This window comes from Drosophila subpulchrella, chromosome X, assembly GCF_014743375.2.
Source record: "Drosophila subpulchrella strain 33 F10 #4 breed RU33 chromosome X, RU_Dsub_v1.1 Primary Assembly, whole genome shotgun sequence".
Lineage (NCBI taxonomy): Eukaryota > Metazoa > Arthropoda > Insecta > Diptera > Drosophilidae > Drosophila > Drosophila subpulchrella.
In genome coordinates this window covers 26,229,350-26,251,350 of record NC_050613.1, presented here as the reverse complement: position 1 = coordinate 26,251,350, position 22,001 = coordinate 26,229,350, and the positions used below count along the sequence as shown (strand labels likewise).

The 22,001-nt window shown below is 39.4% G+C and overlaps 1 protein-coding gene across 4 annotated transcripts; it reads right to left on the bottom strand.

Annotated features, from left to right (window-relative positions):
- Positions 1-940: 940 nt before the first annotated feature.
- On the bottom strand, positions 941-20,920 carry LOC119556292 (platelet glycoprotein Ib alpha chain). Of its 4 annotated transcripts, XM_037868350.1 has the most exons (7): positions 20,776-20,920; positions 17,716-17,938; positions 9,422-9,529; positions 3,835-4,202; positions 3,100-3,220; positions 2,799-3,017; positions 941-2,065 (listed from the first exon to the last, which is right to left on the bottom strand). In XM_037868350.1, exons 2-7 carry the CDS (start codon positions 17,860-17,862, stop codon positions 2,000-2,002), a joined length of 1,029 nt encoding a protein of 342 aa, XP_037724278.1. In that variant the 5' UTR covers positions 17,863-17,938; positions 20,776-20,920; the 3' UTR covers positions 941-1,999. The 4 variants fall into 4 exon arrangements, with proteins under 4 accessions (XP_037724278.1, XP_037724279.1, XP_037724277.1 ...); XM_037868351.1 differs by lacking the exons at positions 941-2,065; positions 2,799-3,017; positions 3,100-3,220; positions 3,835-4,202 and adding exons at positions 6,642-7,589; positions 8,047-8,383; XM_037868349.1 differs by lacking the exons at positions 941-2,065; positions 2,799-3,017; positions 3,100-3,220; positions 3,835-4,202 and adding an exon at positions 6,642-8,383.
- Positions 20,921-22,001: the final 1,081 nt, after the last annotated feature.

The window sequence follows — 22,001 nt, the reverse complement described above, 5'->3', positions numbered from 1 at the left end:
GGCTAGTGACGACAAATTGTGCGTGAAGATGGGAAACAATAACGAGAGCGTTTCCTCCGCTAAATGTGTGCACTTGTCAAAACAAGCGGGGAATGCTCAATGCCCGCACTTGTGCGCCACTAATTGTGCATCAAGTGGCCGGCGATCCAAGGATAAGTAGCACATATCCATCTCCATTTGTCCATCGGCGATTTGTTTGTTTTTGTTTTTGTTTTTGTGTGGAAATGTGGAAAGCGGAAGTGGCACTTTAGACCCTGACCTTCCCTCAGCGCTCTTTTATTTTTGGTTTTTCTGGACCGCACACATGCCACGCATGCGTTCCACTCAGTCAGTCAGTCATTCATTCAGTCAGTCAGTCAGTCACTCAGTCATTCATTCAGCCACTCAAGCAACGCAATGTGCCGGGATGGATAATCCAGATATTTATAAACCAGATCCGAGAGGGCGAGCAGCCAACCAGCTCACTGCGAAATTGTGCAAATATTTGCAAATGCTCTTTAATTGCCCGAAAACATTTCTCACAATGGTTATTAATTTTGGAATATTTTGTAGTAGCTGAATTGTGCGAATATAAAATGCGATTGGCTTGCCTATGAGTAATTTTCCATATTAAGCAGTTTACAAAGTGAATTAGTCACAATTATTTAGAAAAAAATGTTTTTTAGACCGAAATATTTCAGTTTCCAATTATACTTATAGCCTATTAAAGTATTTTCGCTTTGATTTAAATCCGTTCAGTTTTTTTTATTAATTTTAAATATTTTAAATTTTAATATAATAAATGTTCTTTAAATTAAACATGGCTCAAAGTAATTTTAAACAACATAATCTGTTTTGTATTAAATATTTCGTTTATGTAGATATGGCAGATATTTTTCCCCTTTTTTAACCTGTCTAGAGTTCAAACCCACCTGTACAACATAAAACACCAAGCAGATCGTTTTTAAAATGATTTCACTTTTATTTTATACACATTTTTCGAAAGTTTCACTTAGCTAGGCTAGAAAAAAATCATAGTGAGAAAAACACAATTCGCTTAGGATTACGGGGGGGTTACAAAACAAATCCAGGGGACACAGGGAAGTCGAACAAGAACGGATCTATATAATATAATGGGCATATCGAATCGCTTTATATATGTATGTATGTTGAGTATGCTTCAGTGAGTGTGCGTGTCTGTGTGTGTATGGGTGTTTTGGGGCTCTTTGACCAACAACAGCAAGTAAAAAAAACATTTCTCCTAATAGAAACTTGACGGGTCCTTCATCATCCTTTCATCATCCTTTCATCTCCTTCGCTTCGTTTTCGTTTAAAATAATTAAAAATAATAGTAAATAAAACACCACAGTCATGATTTTTTTAATAGAACACAAAATATACACAAAAAAGGAGGAAAACGGTTAGGAGGGGCGGTAAAAATTAAGGAAGAGACCAGGAAAAGTGGTGAGGAAAGTTTGCAAATAGCAAAATATTTACAAAAGCCAATGGGAGTGGGGAGAAGATATAAAGATATAGCACTAGGGCGGGAATATCTGTATCAGGCGTTTCTTCTTCTATACATATGCATATTAATGTTGCTTTCACACTTTCGTTTTAATTTTTGTTTTTTTTTTTATTGATATATATAAATAAAATTCTTTGATTGGTATTTTTTTCAATTTTGCTTATAATTTTATGATTTTTTTTTTGTTTTCGTTTTTGTTATAAAAAAATTGGCTAAAGATTTAGAAAAAATGTTGGAATTGCCGGGAACTTTCTTTGATCGAATGATGCACAACAAAATTGTCTCCGTGTGAGTGAGTGGGCGTGTGTGTGTGTGGGTGTGAGGGGGTGGAGGAGGTGGTTTTTTGGGGGGAGGGGCGGTAGAGACAGAGAGAGATAGAGACAGACGTTCCGGGGGGAGGGAGCGAGATAGAGGGGTGATCTGCTGCATTTGACTCTGTACAGGTTGGTGACTTGACTAATTCGGGCAGGGCGTGGCCGGTGCTGACCCTTGACCTTAGATCAGCGCCGTTATCAGCTTGGCCTTGAAGTTCACGAACTTCTCGCTGGTGGCCGCAACGCGCTGAAAGAGAAGGGGATAGGATATGAGAACTTGTTAATTACCTAATCATATTTATAAAGTAAACCCTTTTTTATTGGGATCTTAACAGAAAACATACAATTTCAAACTTTTAACAAAATTTGTTAAATGGAAAACAAAATTTCTTTTAAAAAACATGTAAAACTTTGAATTGGAAATAGAGTGGAACTTCCCTACACAGAGAGAATTCTGACGTTCTCATCTGAGTTGAAAATGTTCTTAAAATGAGAACGACATTTTTTGAGCTTAATATGTTCTCTTTGTGATTGAATTAAGTTGAGTTTGTATTTAAAATTAACAAGAACGAAATGTTATACATTTAGCACGTGGTTCTTAAATCAAATTCAATTTGTGCTCAGAAATCCAATAATCTCAAAATGTTCTTAAATTAAGTCCAAAATCAACTTGAAAATGGAACGAAATCAACTCATTTCACTTTTTTAGTTCCTACCATTTCGTTCTGAAATTAAGAACATTCAGCTCAAAGTAAGAACATTTGTGCTTGCACGGTTTTTAAGAACGAATGTTCTCAATTCAAGCACAATGTTCTTGGTTTTTCCTCTCTTAGTACCACGTAGTTCCTTCAAGTTTTGTTAAGTCAAAGTTCACATGCTCATACAATTTTTTCTACACAAAGAACTCTTTTCGATGAAGATAATGGTTCGACTTATGGAAGTTCTACCGTAGTTTTACCAAACTGCATTTGAACACTCACCAGTATCAAGTCCTGGACCAGATTGGCCAGACCGCGGTTGGCCAGGACCACGAGGCGCGTGACTGGGCCGGGAATGCCCTCGGTGTAGCCGTCGGCGTTGCGGGTGCTGTCGCCATCCGCGTCACCGTCGCCGCCCAAACTTCCACTGCTACTGACTCCACCGCCCACCGAGTTGGCCGCCTCGTCGCCCTGCTGGGTCTGAACGCTGCCCGAGAAGAGCTGGTGTTCCAAAGGAGGAAAGGAGGAAATATTCAAATTAGACACGTCTAAATGGGTCAATTAATATCAAGGCGGTACTCACCCTCACCACGTCCAGCAGAAAGTTGCCAGAGCCTCCGGCTCCCAGGGCATTGCCACTGGGCGAACCACCTGCTCCGCCGCTTGAGCCACCGGCGAGACCCGCACCGCCGAAGCTGAGGAACCTTTTAAACAGATTGCTATTGGTGATTATCCATTCGAAATCATATGGTTGTTGAATATGGATTTGTTGTTGAATTTCGATTTGTATGTTGTTGATTGGTTGTTGAATTTTGTTGTTGAGGTGGGGACATTCCATTCCAATTGGGTGATTGTTGAGTGAATTTCAAATGTTGTTGAATCGTTGTTGAATTTTGATTTATATGTTTCGAATATAATTCGTATTAGTAAGTTGTTGAGGTGGGGAGATTCCATTCCAATTGGATAATGGTTGAGTGAATTTAAATGTTGTTGAATCGTTGTTGAATTTTAAATCATCAGTTTACAATCATATGTATATTGGTTGGTTGTGAAGCGTATTCATGTGTTGTTTATATTTTATAGAGTATAGATTTATAATATTTGGTTTGATATGAATTAGTAAGTTTTTTTTTATTCGTTTTGAATATTTGGTTAGTTAGAGGGTTTTATTTTTTAATGGTTGAAGTATTTCCATTTGTTGTTGAATTGTTGTAGGGGTAAAAAGGAAAGGAAAGTGTGAGATTAGTTATGTGTTTAGAGTTTTTGAATTATTTAAGTGTTTTGCAATGATGTGGGGAAGGAGGAACCCCTCACTTACCTCTTGTTGCGATCGTCCAGGTCGGCTGTCTCCTCCGCGGAGTCGAGGGTCAGCTCATCGATCGCCGGCGACTTGGACTCGGAAAGCTGCAGATCGTTGGTGCTCAAGGCCTTCTCATTCACACCGGCAGAGGTCGAGACACTGGGCAGTTCGTTGTTGAAGCTCAGCTGGATGGGCTCGTTGGATTTCAGGGGAATGGGCGCCTGGGCGATCGGCGAGGAGGCGGATGCGGAGGATGGGGACAGGGATTGGGCGGCCACGGCGGCGGCGGCTGCTTCCGCCTCCTTCACCTGACGGGCCACTCGGATCGTCTCCTCCAATTGCTTGTTGATGGCCGACAAGTCGATCTGGGTATCGGTGGCTCCATTCTTTTGGTTTTTTTTCGGGTTTTGGTCATAGGTATGTATATATTTTTTCGATATTTTTGGTAGGGCATTTGTTGCATTGTTTTTTATTGTGGGTGTTGGTTTAGAAATTTTGAATTTTTTTTTAGCGTTGATTATGTGCATGTGTTGGGGAGGGGGGGTGGAGGGAGAGGATAGTGGGTGGTTCAAGGGTTGGTGGGTGAAAAGCCCAAGGTCGAGGGTTTGAGGGAAAGGCAAAGCGTAGGATTCGGCGACGTGTAATATGTGTGTTCAACAGTGGGTTTCGTGTGTATTTCGTTTCGTTTTGTTTTGTTTTCATTTTTTTCAATATGTTTGGTTGTGGTGAGTTCAACACAAGTGAGGTTATGTCATCGTTTGTGAGGTTAGGGTGAATGTGAGGTTAGGTGGAGACAGAGTGGTTAGGTGGTTTTGTTGATAATTGGCGATATTTTTGTTGTCGATTGTGGTGTCGAAATCGATCGATTGATTGATGGGCAGTTATCGAATACGTGCACAAATGCGTTCGATGTATTTGTGTATACATTTGCGGTTGTCAGTTATCGTTATCGGTTATCAGTTATCGGTTATCAGTTTTCGGTGGAGCATTGTTCGTATTTTTTGATTGATTTGATTTGATTGTTTTGGTGGTGAGTTATTGCATTGCACAAATCGAATCGGGTTTTAATGGAACATGAAAATAAAGAGAAAAAGATACAAAAATAAGCAAAAGAGAAAAACAAAAGGAGCGAGACAGCACAGATAGAAAGAGATAGAGAGAGATAAATAGAGAGGAGCGCTTAGTCTAGAAATCCACTTTATCAGACATCGACTATCGCTTACGCTTCCTTGGGTATATTTTTCAAGCGTTCTTAATTTTTTCTTTAATTCTGGATAGGGTGGCAATACGAATCTCTGTAAATCCCTGTCAACTCTTTTGTTTTTGTTTCTTTATTCTGCGGCAGGCGAATATACGAAGACGGCGAAAATGAGTGCGGAAATGAGTACACTGAGTATCGAATAATAATTCTGGGGATGAGAGCAGAGATAGTTTCGGGATGTAAATGCACTCGTGAGTGTGGTGAGTGTACATACGAGTGCTGTGGTGAGGAAGAAAAGACCCCCAACCAAACCCACAATTCACCATCGTTTCGAGAGCGACAAAAATGAGCTGAATGGGATTTTTACACGTTTTTATCGAGTCTGTCTGGGCACCAAAAGTGTGTATGAATATTTTGGCGATTTTCGAAAATCTCTAGGTATATCAAACTCTTCTTAAAAGTGTCAAAAAGAAGGCAGGGAAAAATTAAATGTGATATATACAAAAGTGAACAGTATATTGCCTACTTTTAGACACCATTCACGAAGCTTTGAAATCTCTAAAAATGTGATGTTTCTGGCTTGAGCAAAAAGTCACAAGAGAGTACAAATTATATCGGTATATTTGGAAATGTATTAAAAAATGGCTTATACAACTAATACAATATAAATGTAAAATATATAAATTTATTTTGTAAAAAACACCTACTAACCTAAGTGGAATGAGAGTGCGCATGAGAGAGCAGGATAGATATAAGATTATAAATGTAGTAAAAAGTGTGGAGGATAAAGTTTGAAGGGAACTGTTTTAGGAGAAGATGACTAAGGCAGAGAGAGAGGGAAAAAGATAGAGAGGGAGAGACAGAAAGAGACAGGGAGAGAGGAAAACAAGAGACATAGAGACAGAGAAGGCTAGTGACTGTGTATGTGTGCTGAAAACCAGTGTGCTAAAGGTAATTTCAAAACAATCAAGTGTTGGTTAACAATGCCAATTCAATGAGAACTTCACTTTCATTTTATTATACTCCTTCAACGTTTATTTCAATTTCTGTAGAGGGTGGTTGGGTGGTTGTTGTAGTGCTGCGCGGAAAAATTTGTAAGGGGAAGAGAAACCAATTTTAAAAGCCAATTCAATAGTACTGCTTGACAGAGCTCTGCAACATCAAAACCAAAGAGGCATCTAGACTTTTTCATATCTAATGGTAGTAGGATCTATCATATCAATATGAAATAGTCTGTAATTTAAGCGGATGCCAAAGAAATCACTGGATTTAAAAGCAAATCTTTAATTAAAGTGTCTAAAAGTATGCAATGAAAAAATTCAGAACTCAGAATATATGGTAGAATACTTTTAGACACCTTTCCTGTGATTCCTGTAATATTTTTGGTGATATTTTGACTCTGTTTTTTGTATCTCACAGTTGTTGTAGCAAATGAAACGCACTTTAGGTGGATTCGGTGGTTGAGGTGCTGGTAGTGGTGGTGGTGGTGCTGCTGCTGCTCTTCTCCGCATCGATCTCGTTCTCATCATCATCGGGCTCGAAGGTGGGCAGTTCGATGGTCACCCGGGTGCCACTGTCACTACTGGAGGACGAGGTGGTGCTGGTGGAGCTGCTGCTGCTCTTGGAGCTCTCATCGTCGTCATCATCGAAATCCGCATCGAAACTGGTCCTGGCCGCATTCGCACTGTTGCCCTGGATGGCGGTACGCAGCACCGTGGGTCCCAAAGTTCTCAAGAGCTTTGAGATAATGCGGTTCGCCTGGTCGTCGATTTGCTACAACAACCACGTGGTGCGTGTACGAATTTAGATTCGGTGGTGCAGGTGCATAGAGTTTTGAGAGGGTTTGAGTGGAGGGTAGGGGAGATTAGTTAACTTCAGTGGTTCAGTTACGGTTACATACAATGCGGATGGTGTTTTTTGTTGGGGTTTGGTCAAAGGGACGGAGGAACTTGGGGCCTAGTAGGGAATATCAACAATATACAATGGGGTTGCTTTCTTAATACATATGCAAAGCGGTTCAGAGGGTGATTTCTACGGCATATATGAGGGTGGAGTGAGGGGCGTGGTTCCGAAGCGGCTTAAGGTGGTTTTAAAGTGGTTTCCAAAAAATAATTTCAAATACCAAAAACTTTGTAGAATTTGAAAACCAATATAAAGCTTTTATAGAATCTAAATTTCTTATACTTTTTTTTTTCCAAAAATAATAATATTGAAACCACTTGACACACAACTTTTGAACCGATTCGAGAGTTTTTGGAGCTTTTCATCTCCATTTGTTTTTTAATGAGCAAAAATCTCTACGCGAAATCGAAAATGCTTTTTCTAAATGATGTTGCTGATGCTCTCTTGTTCTTCATCTTCATCCTTATGTGGTTGTTGTTGTTCAGGTGGTTGTGGTTCTTGTTGTAGTTGTTGTTGTGATGGTGGTTGTTGCTTTCAAATCCTTATTTGCCTTTTAAACTCTGTTCTTTTTTTAAGTGCTCAATCAAAGACGGGCAATAATTTCGTAATGTTGTTGTTGTCAATTGTTGTGGCCTTTGTTGTTGTGGTTGTTGTTGTTGTTAGATTATCTCTGGTTGTAATAAAATAATTGGTAGAATTTAATAAACGATTTATATCGGCTATGATGGTTAGCAATTGTGGTTCATCGATGCTGTTGTTGGTGGGGAACAGAATGTTGGTGGTGGTGGTGGGTTCAGTTATTGGTGGGGGTAAATCAGTGGTGCTGGAAGTGGTAGTTGTTGGGGTGGTGGTGGTGGTTGTTGTTGCAGGCAAAGTTGTCGTTATCGTTGTTGCTGGAGATGGAGTTGGATTTGGAGTTGATGTTGGAGTTGGAGCGGTTGTTGCCGGCTCCAAGAAGCGCGGGAACAACTGGACCAGCTCCTCCACTGGCGTGCTAGTGGTGCTACTAGTGGTGCTGCTAGTGGTTGTCGTGGTTGTTGTTGGATTACTGGGACTGGTGGTGGTGGTGGTTGTTGTTCTTGTTGTTGTTGGGGATGAAGATGCCTGATTGTTAAAGCTTTCGTCACCTTTCGATCCAGTTGCAGCCTGTGGCGCAAATGTGGGTAGATCGATCTTGACCCGCGTGCTTTCCTCCACCTCGTTGGCCCCTTGGCTGGGTAATTGTGGCAACGGTGGTGCACTGGCACTCCTCGTTGCCGGACTGCTAGACGGCGCCGAACTGTCATCATCATCATCGAAGTCCGCATCGAAATCGGCATCGAAATCGGAGGCCGGCGTTGTACTGCCACCGGCTGCTGCACCACCCGCACCACCGCGATTTCCGGCCAATATGCTATTCAGAAGACCCGGACCGGCCACCCGTATCACCTGGGCTATAATTCGATTGACTATCGAGTCGATTTCCTAGATCGAGAGATCAGCGAAAGGTCAACAGAAAATATGTGGTTTTTATACTGGGTAAGTAAGATTCTTTGGTGGTTCTGGTTGTTTTTTTTTTTTTTTTTTTTTTTTTTGGTGGTGCTTTCCACATGAGATGCAGTAGATGCAGTAGCTGATTGGTTGTTGATTTGGTCGATTGTTGACTGTTCTTGATGATCTTGGCCAATTGTTGGAATGATGATACTATCTGTTTGCAGGCTGAAAACTTAATTGTGGGTGTTGTTGTCTATTTGTGTCTGTGTTCGTGTCTCTATATGTGTCTTTGTGGGTGGTTCAACCTCTGCTACTGGGTGGTGGTGGTGGTGGTGGTGGTGCTGGCATGCTGAGTTCAGGAGGTGGTTTGGTTGGGTGGTGGTTGGTTGAGTGCTCGTTTGCTAAGCCTAAAGAAAAACATGCAACATTTGGAGGTACATATTTCCAGAGGAGAGAGAGAGGAGGGGACCAAGCCAATATTTGTTTCGGGATAAAGCCTTAGGCTAAGTTTGTCATATTTTTTTCTTGATCAGCGCTCCTTTGCAAAATCGCCATCGGGCTGGAATTGGGTTAGGTCCTCGGGCAGTTGGTCATAGTCCTTGGAGCCCTGCTCCTTATCCTCATCATCCCCAGCACCATCGTCGTCCTCTTGGGCTGGCTTCCGGGGATGGAGACCCCGATCGAAGGCCGGATTGAGGATCGTGCCCAGAACCACGGGCCCCACGCGTTGCAACACATTATTCACTAGACGATTGATCTGCACATTGATCTCCTATGTGAGGAAAACATTTCGCGTGGCGCCAAATTCAATACACTTTCATATAGACAAGGGGTATATGGTTTTCTTTTCTTTTTTTTTTTTTTTCTTTCTGGGTTCCTAAGACCCTGGGCTAAAAGTGTCTGAGTGGATTGTTATAGTTGGCATTACAAATGGGTTTGGCTGACGTTTCAGAGGGGCATAGGGGCTTCGGGGGGGACAGCTTATGGTTCATGTAATATATAAAGGTCTATATCCGATCGGGTTCTTACCTTGGTGATGTCGGGGAACAGTTCGCGCAGCAGTCCAATCGTTCGTTTGTTGCGATCGGCTATCAATGTTTCTTGGTCTTTGGCGCCCAATGTCAAGACATCGATTTCCTGTAAAGGGGGTGAAAGGAAAAAATTGTAGATGAAACAAGGTGAGATAGATTAAAACTACTAATTAAATCTGGTAAAAAACCTTGGATGTTGATTTAGTTTTTCAATACTGGCCAAAAATAATAATTGTAGAGAAATATATGCTTTTTATAGTTAGCTTTATATTATATATTAGCTAGCATTTTGGGAAGTCTTCTTCTGACCAGTATTTTTGCTATTTCTATTATAATATTATATATATTAAAATACTACCTACATACATACATTGTATCATAAAATAATACTTGTTTATTTATTCTTCAAATTTATTTAATATATAAAACCAATACCAAGAATTGAATGACTGACAAAATAGCGCTATAATCAAAGCCTTTCTGCGCGACCTTAGCCATTTGAAACCCAGTTGACTTTCGGGTTGGCAATGACTGGTTTTAAGTGCGAATTACTTTTTCTGCGCTCGAGATAAACAATAATACCTATATAATTTCGTACATCTGTTGCATAATCTGGCAGTGAAACATCGGAGAAGATGAGGCGGCCGCAGCTTCAGCAGATGCCAAACGAAAGAAAACAAAAGGCCCCAAAGTGCCCGCAAATTGACAAAACTTTCACTTTAGACAATGAGTTGGTTGGTGGCTGCCCCCGTCCCCTTTTCGGGGGCGCCCCTGTCATTTGCTTAATCAAGTTTCCAGTGTAAATTGTAATTTTTCTGGGGTTACAAGGGATCTTCTATCCCTACAGCAACACATTGAGTGGCCCCTTGTTTTGGTTGAGTTTGGCCAAGTGGTTGGTGTAGTGGTTCAGTTTAGTGGGTAGGTGGTGCAGCTGCTCTTCGACCCCCTAACTCAAAAAATAGAAAAAAACCAAGAGTCAGGAGGCCCAGAAAGCCAAATGACTTTGCAAAAAGTTGTTAACGTTAATGGGCAATTGCCAACTGTGCAACAACAACAGCAATAAGCTGTCTAAGCTAAGAAAATATTGCACAATAAATTTTCAAATTGCATTAAAATTGCATTTTGTGGGCGGTGGATGAATGGCTGAATGAGCGGCCAAGGAGGCAGCTAACTTTTGGACAATCAACAGCACGAGTCACTAAGCAACAAAAAAGCAAAAGCAAAAGCAAAGGCAACTTCTTGGTAGCAACAATTGTCAAGGTGCCACCAGGTGCAAGGGATTCCAAGCAGCTCAAAAGCAGCACAATCTAATAATATAGCATCAACACTTTAACAATTGGAAAAGTTTCTTCCGCTGCTCTACAGCGAACAAAAAATAAAAAGGTTGTGCTGGGTAGCCATTTCAATATCGGACAATGTAGTCATTGCTGTAATACTCTAAACGGACCAAGTGATATGGGCACCGAGCAATGAACTATTGGAAATTTATAGAATAATATCATTAACTAAAAAAGAATTCCATCTAAGAATTGAATATAAAATTTGAAGGTTTTTGTTGCTAAACGGTTTTAGAATCACTTATCAAGAAGCCTAATAAAAGGAAGGTTTTTAAAAATATTTTGTTGCATACTTTTAGAAACTTTAAGAAGTGGTTTTCAGACAAAAGGCAGGCTAGTTTTATGCTACTCATAATGTAAATTATAAATTATTAGTAATAATTATAAATATCTATGGTTATAAAATCACTTATCGAGGTGACCAAAAGTAGGCAATAAGAAATAAGGTTTTTCATAATATATTGTTGCATACTTTTAGACGTTTTAAGAGGCGGTTTTAAAACCTCAGGCGGGTTACTTTTATTCCACTATAACAATAAATTATATATTATTTCTCATTTAACAAATAGTTTACCCTCAGTATTAAAACCATTTGTTTTAATAATATCTATAAATATTCAATGACTCCACCTTGACAACTGAATACCATACATATATCCCCATATATCATCACCGACAATACCTACAGTTAATGAGGCAATTGTCTATATTCGAGCATTGTTTTTTTACCTTGCCCATTATTCCAATTGTTAATGGCTTTCGCATGTGTCCACCTTTGTCGGCCTCTCGTTGAAAGCACATCTTGGCCAGTTAATGAGATTAGGCATTTGGAATTTGCAGGGTATTCCCATAAAACTGTCACGTTTTTCAGTCAGCTAACTTTCGGAATGCTACTTAAAGGCAAAAGAGATTCGAAATGGGATCCCCAGGCCGTGGATATATAGTAGATATATATATATATACATAGTTATTTCTCTGAGGAGTGGATGTTGCTGCTGTTGCAGTGTTTAATTGACTCAAAAGTCAGTGCGGAAGTTGACTTTTACACGCGGGCGGAAGTCAGCAGCAGCGACGATGATTATGATGGCCATGATTATGATGATGAGGAGCATAAAATAAACTTTTGCTAGTTTGGCCAACAAACTGTTGCCAACTCTGTGTCTCCCTTACCCCCCTTACCCGTTTTTCCCCCCGAAGTATATATTCATCATCATATTTTAAGCTGTCTGTCAGTGTCAGTTTAGTGCGACAATTGTTTGGATATTGCCCAGGGATGGAGTCTTTGGAGGGTAAGAGGGGCCAGAAACTACTTAAGGCAAAAGTTACGTTTTTATGGGACATCTTAATGAATTTCAAATGAGTTCAAGCCCAGAAGCTGCCTCGTGGCAAACGTCATTAAAGCGAATGCTGTGAATTTTAAGCAGTCTGCAGTATGTTGGGAATTTCATTTTCAATTTGAGTTTCGGCTCATGCCAAGGCGGAAGACACCGCTTATAAAGAATCGAATCAAATCGAATCGAAGCCCAAAAAAATCTTCAAAAAGAAAACAAATTGTTAAGAGCGCTTTTAAAATGTTCGGGCATATAAATGTATAAATTGCCTTGACCTTAACCAAGTTAAGGCGACTCTCGAATCAATAAAAATGCCACAAATTACTGACAAAGTCAAGCTCTCGTAGAAAGATATATAAGCGAGTGTAAAGGCCCCGAGTCAAAAAACTAGATTCGATAAGTCACAGATTGTGCATAAATTAACATTGCAAACTGGTATATTTTATTTTATATTTGTGGGTATTTTATTCAGTGATTTAAGTGCTATTTAAAGAGCTTTAATGCTGGCATATGGCCAACGGAATATCAATTAAAGTGGCACTGTTTGTATCAGATAAACATGTAAATATCCGTTTTAAATATATATTTATGTTATATTGTTTATTTAAAAAAATGAGTTAGAGATCATACATTTTTTTATATTTTATATACGATTATAGAGCATTAAGGCTGCGCTACAACCCCAACATTCCACGAAAACAAATTGAAATTCCAATTTAATTGCAAATGCGACCTCATCGACAGTGCGTGTCATGACCGCAGTGGATATGCTTCTATATCCAAACAGATATATCATGCCACGCCCATTGCTAATCCAGGGGGGGACGGGGGCAAAGCCTTTTAGCCACTTGTCAGTTGGCCAGGCCAATGGGGCCTTGTTCGGCGGCTAATAAAAATACGCGACACAATTAAATTAAATTGAAAAATGGGCGAAACTGGAATTCGAAAATGAATAAATCAAATGAGCCACAAGACCATTGGATAATGGCCGGGCTTTAATTATTCTCAGGCACTGGCTAATCGCCCAAGACAACATCCATATCTTAAGGCAATTTTTTTTCCTTTTTTTTTCAGCTTGAGAGGGGAATTCCCCCCAAAGAGACCTCACATTTTGGACTCCCTGCTGAATAAATTGTCTTTGGCTGCCAACTGACTGACTTGACAGACAAGGCAAGCGCGTCTCGTTTGCCACTTAACAAAAATGCAGCTACCAACAAATTGCAGCAACAACAGCGAGTTGCGATTGACGTTTTTCTTGTCGCATAATGCGGCGTATGCGTGATATGTGTGCAGGAGCGCGAAGCGAGGAAGTTGTTCAGTTCAGTGGCGCAGTGGGGAGGGGTCTTTAAGAAGGGGGTGGAGCGGGAGCCACTGGTTACGTAAGCGGAAAGTCTATCACTAGGTGAGCGTCTGCACTTGGCAAGGAATCAAAACAATGTTTACCCGAGGTGGGTGCAAAACAAAAATAGCACAACATTAAAGGCTATATAACATTTTAATAGATTACAAAAAATAAGGGAACTATAAAAAAAAATAATTAAGATAAGTATATATGAAAAGAAGAATTTAAGAAGGATTTTTAAGACCCATTTAATAAATTTATGTTTATATTAAAATCAATAGCCATATAAATAAATGCCTAAAATATAGAACAAGCCATTTTAAGAAAGTGTCTATCGGAAATATTTCTATGCATAGATAAAAAGTTTTTGACATTAGTAACATATGTACAAAAAATTATAAAGTGTTAAAAAAGATTAAAAAAACTTAAAAAGATTTTAAGTAGCCTTTTAAAAATTGATTAAAAATGTTTAGCGCCAAGGAAAAAAATCATTTTTTACTTATTTTGCTAAATGTAAACCAATAATCTATTCATTAAACTTGTTTATTAAGTCAAAAACGCAAGCACTAGCAGTTCTGCCCCATTAAGAAGTACCCCCAAACAAGTCCGCCGGATCCGAGAGCCATGGACTCTATAGAGAGTGGAGCTACTTGGCAGTCCCTCGGCTTCCCCCAAATGTTTTGTTATATCATTTCTGCCACGTGCTGGGTGCCAGGGAAGCCATCGAGCAAGCGAATCGAATCGAATCGACAGAAAGAGGCAGGCAAACAAAAACACAAGTAAAGTGGCAACAATGGAGATATCATTGCAGTTGACATCGCAAAGAAAATTGTCCACAGCTCTGCTTATTTATATATTTTTCTACGATTTTCCTCCAGCTTCTTGGTGGCTGGTTCAATCGCCATTGTCATCGTCTCGTTAAATGATTTATGGCGCAAGGCATGTCAACACGCCAAGATGAACATCGGCTCATACTACGAGTGAACTATATATATATGCATACCCAACTATAAGTGTATATATACAAATCGACTTCATTAACGTATCAGCGTTTTGTGGGCTAAATTTTGACCCAGTTTTCGCTCTCAACCGCAGAGCCAAATTGGGCAACAACAAATGCTTACCGTTTTGTGTAACATTTGCTTTTGGCCTGGAATTTTGTTATTTTTTGTATTTTTTTCGGGCCTTACAGCAGATGTTCAAAGATGTTATTGCAAATGGCGTGGGTGTAGGCATTTAAAATATATATTATGTTTGCATGATATCATTAAGTTGGCCAACTCTCTGTGGCAAGCTGCAGTTTTGTTGGCCCTAAATTGAATCATTTTTGGGCTTACAACATATCATAAACCATTTTGAGAACATTGTATAATCCAATGGCAAAGTATTTTAAAATACTAGACTTTGCAGCTTCTATTTTATTAATATTTACTAATATTTAATTTTAGACAAGTTAGTACTTTAATTTCCCTAGAGCTAAAATGATAAGAAGTAAGTGAGTAGTATAAATAAAAAAAATATAAAAAACAAGTCCATTTTAAGTAGCAAATAAAGTTCAAGTTCAAGTTATTTTAAATACCTTGTACACTTAAATGGTTATTAAAATTTTATGAGCTTCTTTCAAACACTGTAAGTGTATTTCATATCAGAAAATTTATTTAAGCATTTATAAATCATAAAAAAATAAAGAAGTGTGATTATTGGGTAGTCATCAAAACTACTTCTTACCAGGAAAATACTTCTCTGCTTTATTTTTAGTATCTCACACGAATTTAAATAAATAATTGCATGCCAGCTTTGATTGACAAATGTAACGACGTTGATTTTTTAATCTTTTTTCACGAAGCCTTCACAGCTGTCTTGAGATTTCGGAGATTTGTGCAAATTTGTGGCACAAAGTGAAAGCCATAAAATGACATAAAACAATGCTAAAAACTGGCCAGCTCTCTGGCCGAATAGTTTTGGCTAACAAATTAGCCAGGGGCGTGGGTAAAGGGGGCTTGTACGGGGTGCTAATTGCCGGCACAGTGATACAATGATCCCCGCCGATGATCGAATGCGAATGGGAATTGTGGGGAACTGTCTCGCCAGGCAATTAAGTAATAAAATAACAGCGCTGCAGTTGGCTTACTCAACTCTACTCGGGCCGAGAGTCCGGTTTTTTTGGCCGGGCCAACACCCAGCTGAGGCCCAAAAAAAAAAAAAAAACCAAACGAAATACAGCTAAGGAAACAGGTACCAAGTGTGCCAACTTCCTTGGAACTGGTCTGTTGGTCTGCTCTCCAAGAGATCGCAGCTCGGATCAGGTTGGACGGGCCCAGAGACCCCGAGACCCGAATTGGCAAAAAAAAAAAATAAAAATATAAAACAAAAACCCAAACTGAAACCGAAAAGTAAAAGGAAGTTTTCGCCGACTGGCCAACATGTTTGGCCGCTTCCTACCCCTACCGAAAAAAGCCAACCAACCCAGTCCAAGTGCAAATTTGTCAAGCAAATATGGTCGAAAGGGCAACTGAGGCGGCAGCACGCGCTACTCTCCGGGCCAACTGAATGCTAACGAGAGTCGCTCCAAGAGTTCCAGCACTTTGGCCATTAACTTGGCCACTTAGCCAGCCAATTAAGCCGAAGTTTATGGCCCGAAATTGTTTTATTGCAGCAAGTTATCCGTTTAATAGCCCCTAACCCAGACGAATTTCACGTTTTAAATAACAATACTACCGATGTGGTGGTGCAACAGCCTTTCAATTTGTTTTGGAACCACCCCTGAATGGGAAAAAGCCTACGAAAGCTTTGGCTAATATTTGATCTACACACTCGCTTGTGTGACTTTGGGCTATTTTATCATTTTCTTGATACAGTCAGCCAAGTAAATATTTGCCCTCCCCATAGCTACTTTATATAATTTGATAGGTCTCTGGAGAATTTTATATTCGTTTTTTTTTGTATTCCTGCGGTGCTAAAAACTGATTAAATAGTAGTTATAGGAAGTAGGAAGGTGGCTTGGCTTGTTTATGTTTCTCGCTCACAAAATAAGTCTCGTCTTTATGCCAATTCTTATTTTGAAGTTAAGTATGTTTCAATTATGCCTTGTAAATTGAGTAGGGGTAGCCCAAGTTAAATACTACTAGGAGGCAAAGCAATAAATTGGTTATATCTCTAACTAAGTCGCCCCTTTCAATTTAGTGTTGATCGAATACAAATAAACCTTCACTTTAACAGATTTTATAATGCTATAATATGATCAAAAGAATATTTGCATTGTGGGTACATTTTTGAAGACAGTTAACCAAAATTATAAAGTAATTAATTAATTAACCAAAGTATGTTATTAAAAATCACTAAATTAATTGGAATCCTAATGAAACCTTATGTAAGAATTGAAAATAGTCCCAGAAAAACCTGAAAAAATGACCCTTCATACAGTTTTGGAATAATTACCTTTCCCTTTATCTAAGAACATATGGTCTTAAAAGACATGTTTATCTTTAGGTTATTTTTTCCAGAGACCTCTTTTTAGCTAATCACTTCTAAATTTAAGGTCTCCCAATATAAGGAATCTATTAATATAAATATATAAGTGCAGATGATCATCAATTACTCATTATGCTAATCAAAGAATGGTTACTAAAATTAATTTCATTAATAATTTGGAGTCTAAAAATATTGATTTATTTATTTATAATATTCTTGGAACATGATCTCCAAGTGAAACCTAATGAAAGAATGGGATATAATAAAAAAAACATTATATCAACCATTTGAAATGCATTATCTGAAAAGCAGACAATCCACTTAAGTCTCCTAATATAAGGAATCTATTGATATGAGTTAAGGGAGTCTTCTGATATGAAGTAATATCCAATAGATCATCAAAACTCACTAATTTATTGGATAGTTTAGAATCTAACATAATTTAGATATAGGATTTTGGATTTTGGATGACGATCTTTTTAAAAAACCCATTAACCATTTGAAATGCATTATAACAAAACGAAACTCTCCACACAAATCTGCTCATATAGGGAATCTTTTAGATCCAATTGATCGTCGAATTATGAATTAAGGTAGTCTTCTGATATGATCTAATATGAAGTTGATCATCAAAACTCACTAATGTTATTGGATAGTTTAGAATCTAAAAAATTTGGATTACGATCTTCTTAAAAAAACCATTAACCATTTGAAATGCATTATAACAGAACGAAACGCTCCACATAAATCTGCTCATATAGGGAATCTTTTGATACAATCCTAGATCCAATAGATCCATAGATCCACTCACCTTGCCGTTGGCCAGCGGGATCTGCAGGACGTCCAGCTCCTGGTTGCCGGCGGGCTGCGGCTGGGGGAGCGGTACGGCGCTGATCAGGCAGGCGGCGCTGCCGAGGACGAGGATCGCCAGGAAGTGCTGTCTACTGGGCTGCCTCATGCTGTCTCTGTCGCGCGCGCGTTAGTGTGTGTGTGTGTGAGCGGGAAGTGGGCGCGTGTGTGTGTGGGCGGGAGTGCTGGAACGAGAGGGCATGCTAATTAATGATAATGCAGAGGCAAAGGTCAGCGGGCGGTGACCTTCGCTTATCGCGTGGTAAGTAAACACCGAAAATCAAACGGAATAAAAGCCAAAATACAAAAATCGAATAAAAAATGGTCATGTTTGATTTCGAGTCTGTGGTTTTGTTCGTTTTTCCCCAACTGTTTTGTTTGGCTGGCTGGCTATTCTCTGGCCCCAAGGTCTTCGCAGCGATGCGGATGCTAACGACAACTGTCAATAGGCGATGGCCAATGGCCATTGGCAGCCGAGGCGGCGGTTTTGGTCAAGTTTAAATATTGGACATTTCTTGGGCAACTCGGCGTATGAGTAATGCCAGCGGTGTGCTGCAACGGCGAGCAGTTTATAAATCACAACAAAAATTATGTAATTTTCTTATATTTTTTTTTTCTTTTTCACTTTAACATTTGGCCAGCAGCACTGTGTGTGTGTGTGTGTGCCTGCCTGTTTTTAATTTTTTGTGCAATTTCTATGGGCAAAGCTTTTCAAAGCTGGGCTTTTGTTTGAAAAGAAATTGAATAAGGCCCCCGGGGGAAAAGAGAGGCAGACAGGTGCGAAAAGCCAGGCATGATCCATAATTACACACAAAAATGTGAGAAAATGCATTAAAACAAGCAAAAAAAATAAAGAAAACAAAGCTCTAATTGAAGAAAGGGAGACGGGGGATAATTTATTTGGTCAACAACTATGCAAAAAATTATGAGTCATCCCGAATTTAATGGGAGAAACTAAGTACTTAGTAAGGGAACCGCAAATTAGAATCGCTGATTGGCTTATTAGACTTTGACACGAATGTGAGTTGACATTGCGGGCTCAAAGGTTAAGGGTCTGGCGGTGAAAAGTTAAATAGCTGGCATACCTTAGGATTAGATTGCGGAATTGGTCACTTACTATATACCTAACAAGCTGTATGGGATTTGAAAATATCCAAACTTTACCAGTTCTTTAAAACGTTAGAAATAAGTTTTTTATCTTATCTTAATAAAAACAGTTTTTCAGGGGTGAATAGAATTTAAGAGTAAAACAAACCCATCTACTTAGGATTTTTTTCGGTGATATACCATCTAAATAAATCTATCGCTTTAGTTTTTTTAAAGTTATTATTATTTTTTTTAATAAGAAAAGCTTGGAAATGTTTGTAAAATATATACCCTTTGTAATTACTACTACTTGAAATTGTTTTTAATGAGCCTGGTTATTTTCTTTACCCATTTTAAGAAAATACTAACGTATTCGGGCAAACTCCCAGAGCCAAAAGCCAAGTCATCTTCAGCTGAGGCATGCAAGAAATGAACTTGAAAGTGTATTTTGGGCCGTTTTGTTTTGGCCGCCTTTGCTGTTTTGTTTTGCCGTCCATCAAGCAATCAGTCAAACAATTTGGCAATACAAAAAGCCAGAGAAAGGGGGAACTGAAAATCGGAATTGCCCCCTCGAGGCGAACATGCAATGCTGATGGTCAGGTCTTCGCAGTCGTCTTTTTTTTTCGTCTTAACTTGGCCCGAAGACTGCTGGCTGTTAAAGTAGGGCGTAAGCGCCAAAATCCAAAAACCAAAATCCAAAAGCCCGAGCACAACAGAGAAGCGAAAAGAGAAAGAGCGAAAACCGGCAACAACAGAGCCCCCAGATGTTATGTCATCATCTTTGGGCCTTTGCCTTTGCTTTTACTTTTAAGCCCGCTCTTTCTCTCTGATCCATTTGCTTCTAACAATTGCCCGAAAAGTGATCAATGATCAACAACGTGACTTGACATATACCAATCGGGTTTGGACTTTTGTTGGTTTTTTTGCATACGGAACTTGGGGTTTTATGATTACGACTCACTGGCAATTGCACAAATATCATAAAACTCATAAAAAAAAATCCGCATCTGGCATTGAGTGCATGCTACGACATGGACATGTCGTAATTAAAAGGCGAAGCCCCAAAAACAACGGCGATAATCAGGGCTTGAGTGGGATGTCTGAGGGATGTCGAAATATAATTTAAGCCAAGTGACTGGGTGTTTTTGTTTTTTCGGAAAAAGAGCTGAAGCAGTGCACTTCCTGTGGATAAGTTTGCAATTAAGCTGGGCTTTTGTTTCAGGGCAACAGTGCGTATGGGTGATATTTTCAAGGTATCATAGGTTAATGACTGGTTGGAAGTTCTACAAAGAATCTCTGAGTTATCTAAACACTATAAGCTTCTTGATAAATGTACAGAAGTATTTTTAAAGCTCTAGAATATTTTAAAATATTTTATTTAAGACTTCTTGGCCACTACTAAAATGTGAAATATCTCCAACCGGCTTGGCGCGATTCTCCCCAAAGATATAGCTCCAATTTGGCACCCCCTCCCCCCTGTTTTCGAATCGATTTCAGCACTGCACACGAAACCTCTCGAAACGCAACTTGGAAATTGGCAATCAAAAACGTTTTTGTGTTAACCAACTCGCATTAATTGGGCAATCGAAACAAGGTAAATGAATGCAGCAAATGAGAAATGAGACAAAACCGAAAATAGTTCAGCACACGCGTTTTTTGTTGTTGTTGTTTTTTTATGCAAACTCTGGAATTTTCTTTCGGTGTTTTTCAGTTGGGTTTCCCCCAGTTTTTTGTTCACAAACCAGAAATTCTTAAAAATTGTTAAGCACAGCAAAAAAAATGTAGAAAAAAAATATGAGTTAAGTGTTTTAATGTTTGGCTTTCATTCCGTTCTTGTGGTAATTTTCGAGTTTTGTTTTATAGATACTCGCGATAACGATAACAGTTTGGGATATTTTTTGTTGCACATCACACATTGTTGTTTCAAGATACGTACGCGTTTTGGCCAAAAAGTAAACGGCCGAAAAAAAAATTTGTCTGCTGGGTCGAAAAAGAAACAGCAATCGTGGATCGGTGGATCGTGGATTGTGGATCGGTGGTGCGACTGCGAGTGCTGCTCTTTGTGGTCTGGGCTGTTGGGCCTGCAATTGATTACTAACGTGATTTTATCACACACAAGCGACTAAAGCTCGAGACAAAGCGCGGCGAACACCGGCAGCGCGGCGGCAGAGCGTCGGCAGCGGCGCCGCTTGGCGTCCGCCCGTCGTACCGCCCCCTGTACCGCCCCCCCCCGTACCGCTTGGGCCGCTCGAAATCCGCTCGAAACGAAAACGAAAGTGAGCGCCAAAGTCAAGCTTGAGTCGCTCGAGAGCTTGACCAGGCTTTTTTGAGTGGCTTTAACCAGAGTTTCGTTTGCTTTTTCTTTTACTTTATTTTTTTTTTTATAATTTTTTACGAGCAGATACTCTCCTGCATGTGTTTTTTTTTTGTTTCTTGTATTTTTCCCACTTTTTCGACAACACTATTACGCGAAAAGTTTCCGCCTCGTGACTGCCAGCCTCAGTTTGTCAGTTTGTCAATCTCCATCAGCTGGCTCAGTTTGTCAGTGGGCCGTGGCCAGGATTAGAGCCAGTTTTATTTTTACGTTTTTCATTTTCACTTTACACTCGGCTTAGTGGGCTTACACAACCTCCTGCAGCTGCGCATCTCGAAGATGCATTTTAATAGCGACCGCTTCCCTGCGATACCAATTTATCGATGGCCATTCGGCCAGAGTCGCCACAATCGAACAATTTGATTCCGTTTGATTGCACTACCATTACCATTCCGCATTCCGAAAGTTGGCCAGAAAACAAATAAAGCCACAGTTGTCTTTGGGCTCATAATGGAGATTTATGAAAATTACCACAGTGTCGTGGGGTTTATGGAAGTCGTGACATCCACGCAATTCTGAAAATATTAGGTTTTTATTTCCACCTGCTTAAAAACTAAGAGTTCTTAAGACATTGCTGGAACTAGTGAAGTTGCGAAAACTATAAAATTTTATGGGAATGGATTGTGTTATGTTGTTATTCTAAGAAGAATAAAGTAATTTAACTTTGTAAATACAAAATAATTATATAGGAAAGACATATTAAAATGATATAGGGATATTAAAATAAACTAATATTTAAGCGTGCTTTCTGCTTTATTTCAAATACCATTTTATTTTTGTGTTCTTCA

What these genes read in the sequence shown, in the direction of transcription:
- LOC119556292 (XM_037868349.1), bottom strand. Translation starts at nt 17,862, where the DNA reads ATGAGGCAGCCCAGTAGACAGCACTTCCTGGCGATCCTCGTCCTCGGC. An exon ending in TCCCGCTGGCCAACGGCAAG is followed by an intron (nt 9,530 to 17,715) that starts GTGAGTGGATCT and finishes CCCCCTTTACAG; the next exon opens with GAAATCGATGTCTTGACATT. An exon ending in TGTTCCCCGACATCACCAAG is followed by an intron (nt 8,384 to 9,421) that starts GTAAGAACCCGA and finishes CTCTCGATCTAG; the next exon opens with GAAATCGACTCGATAGTCAA.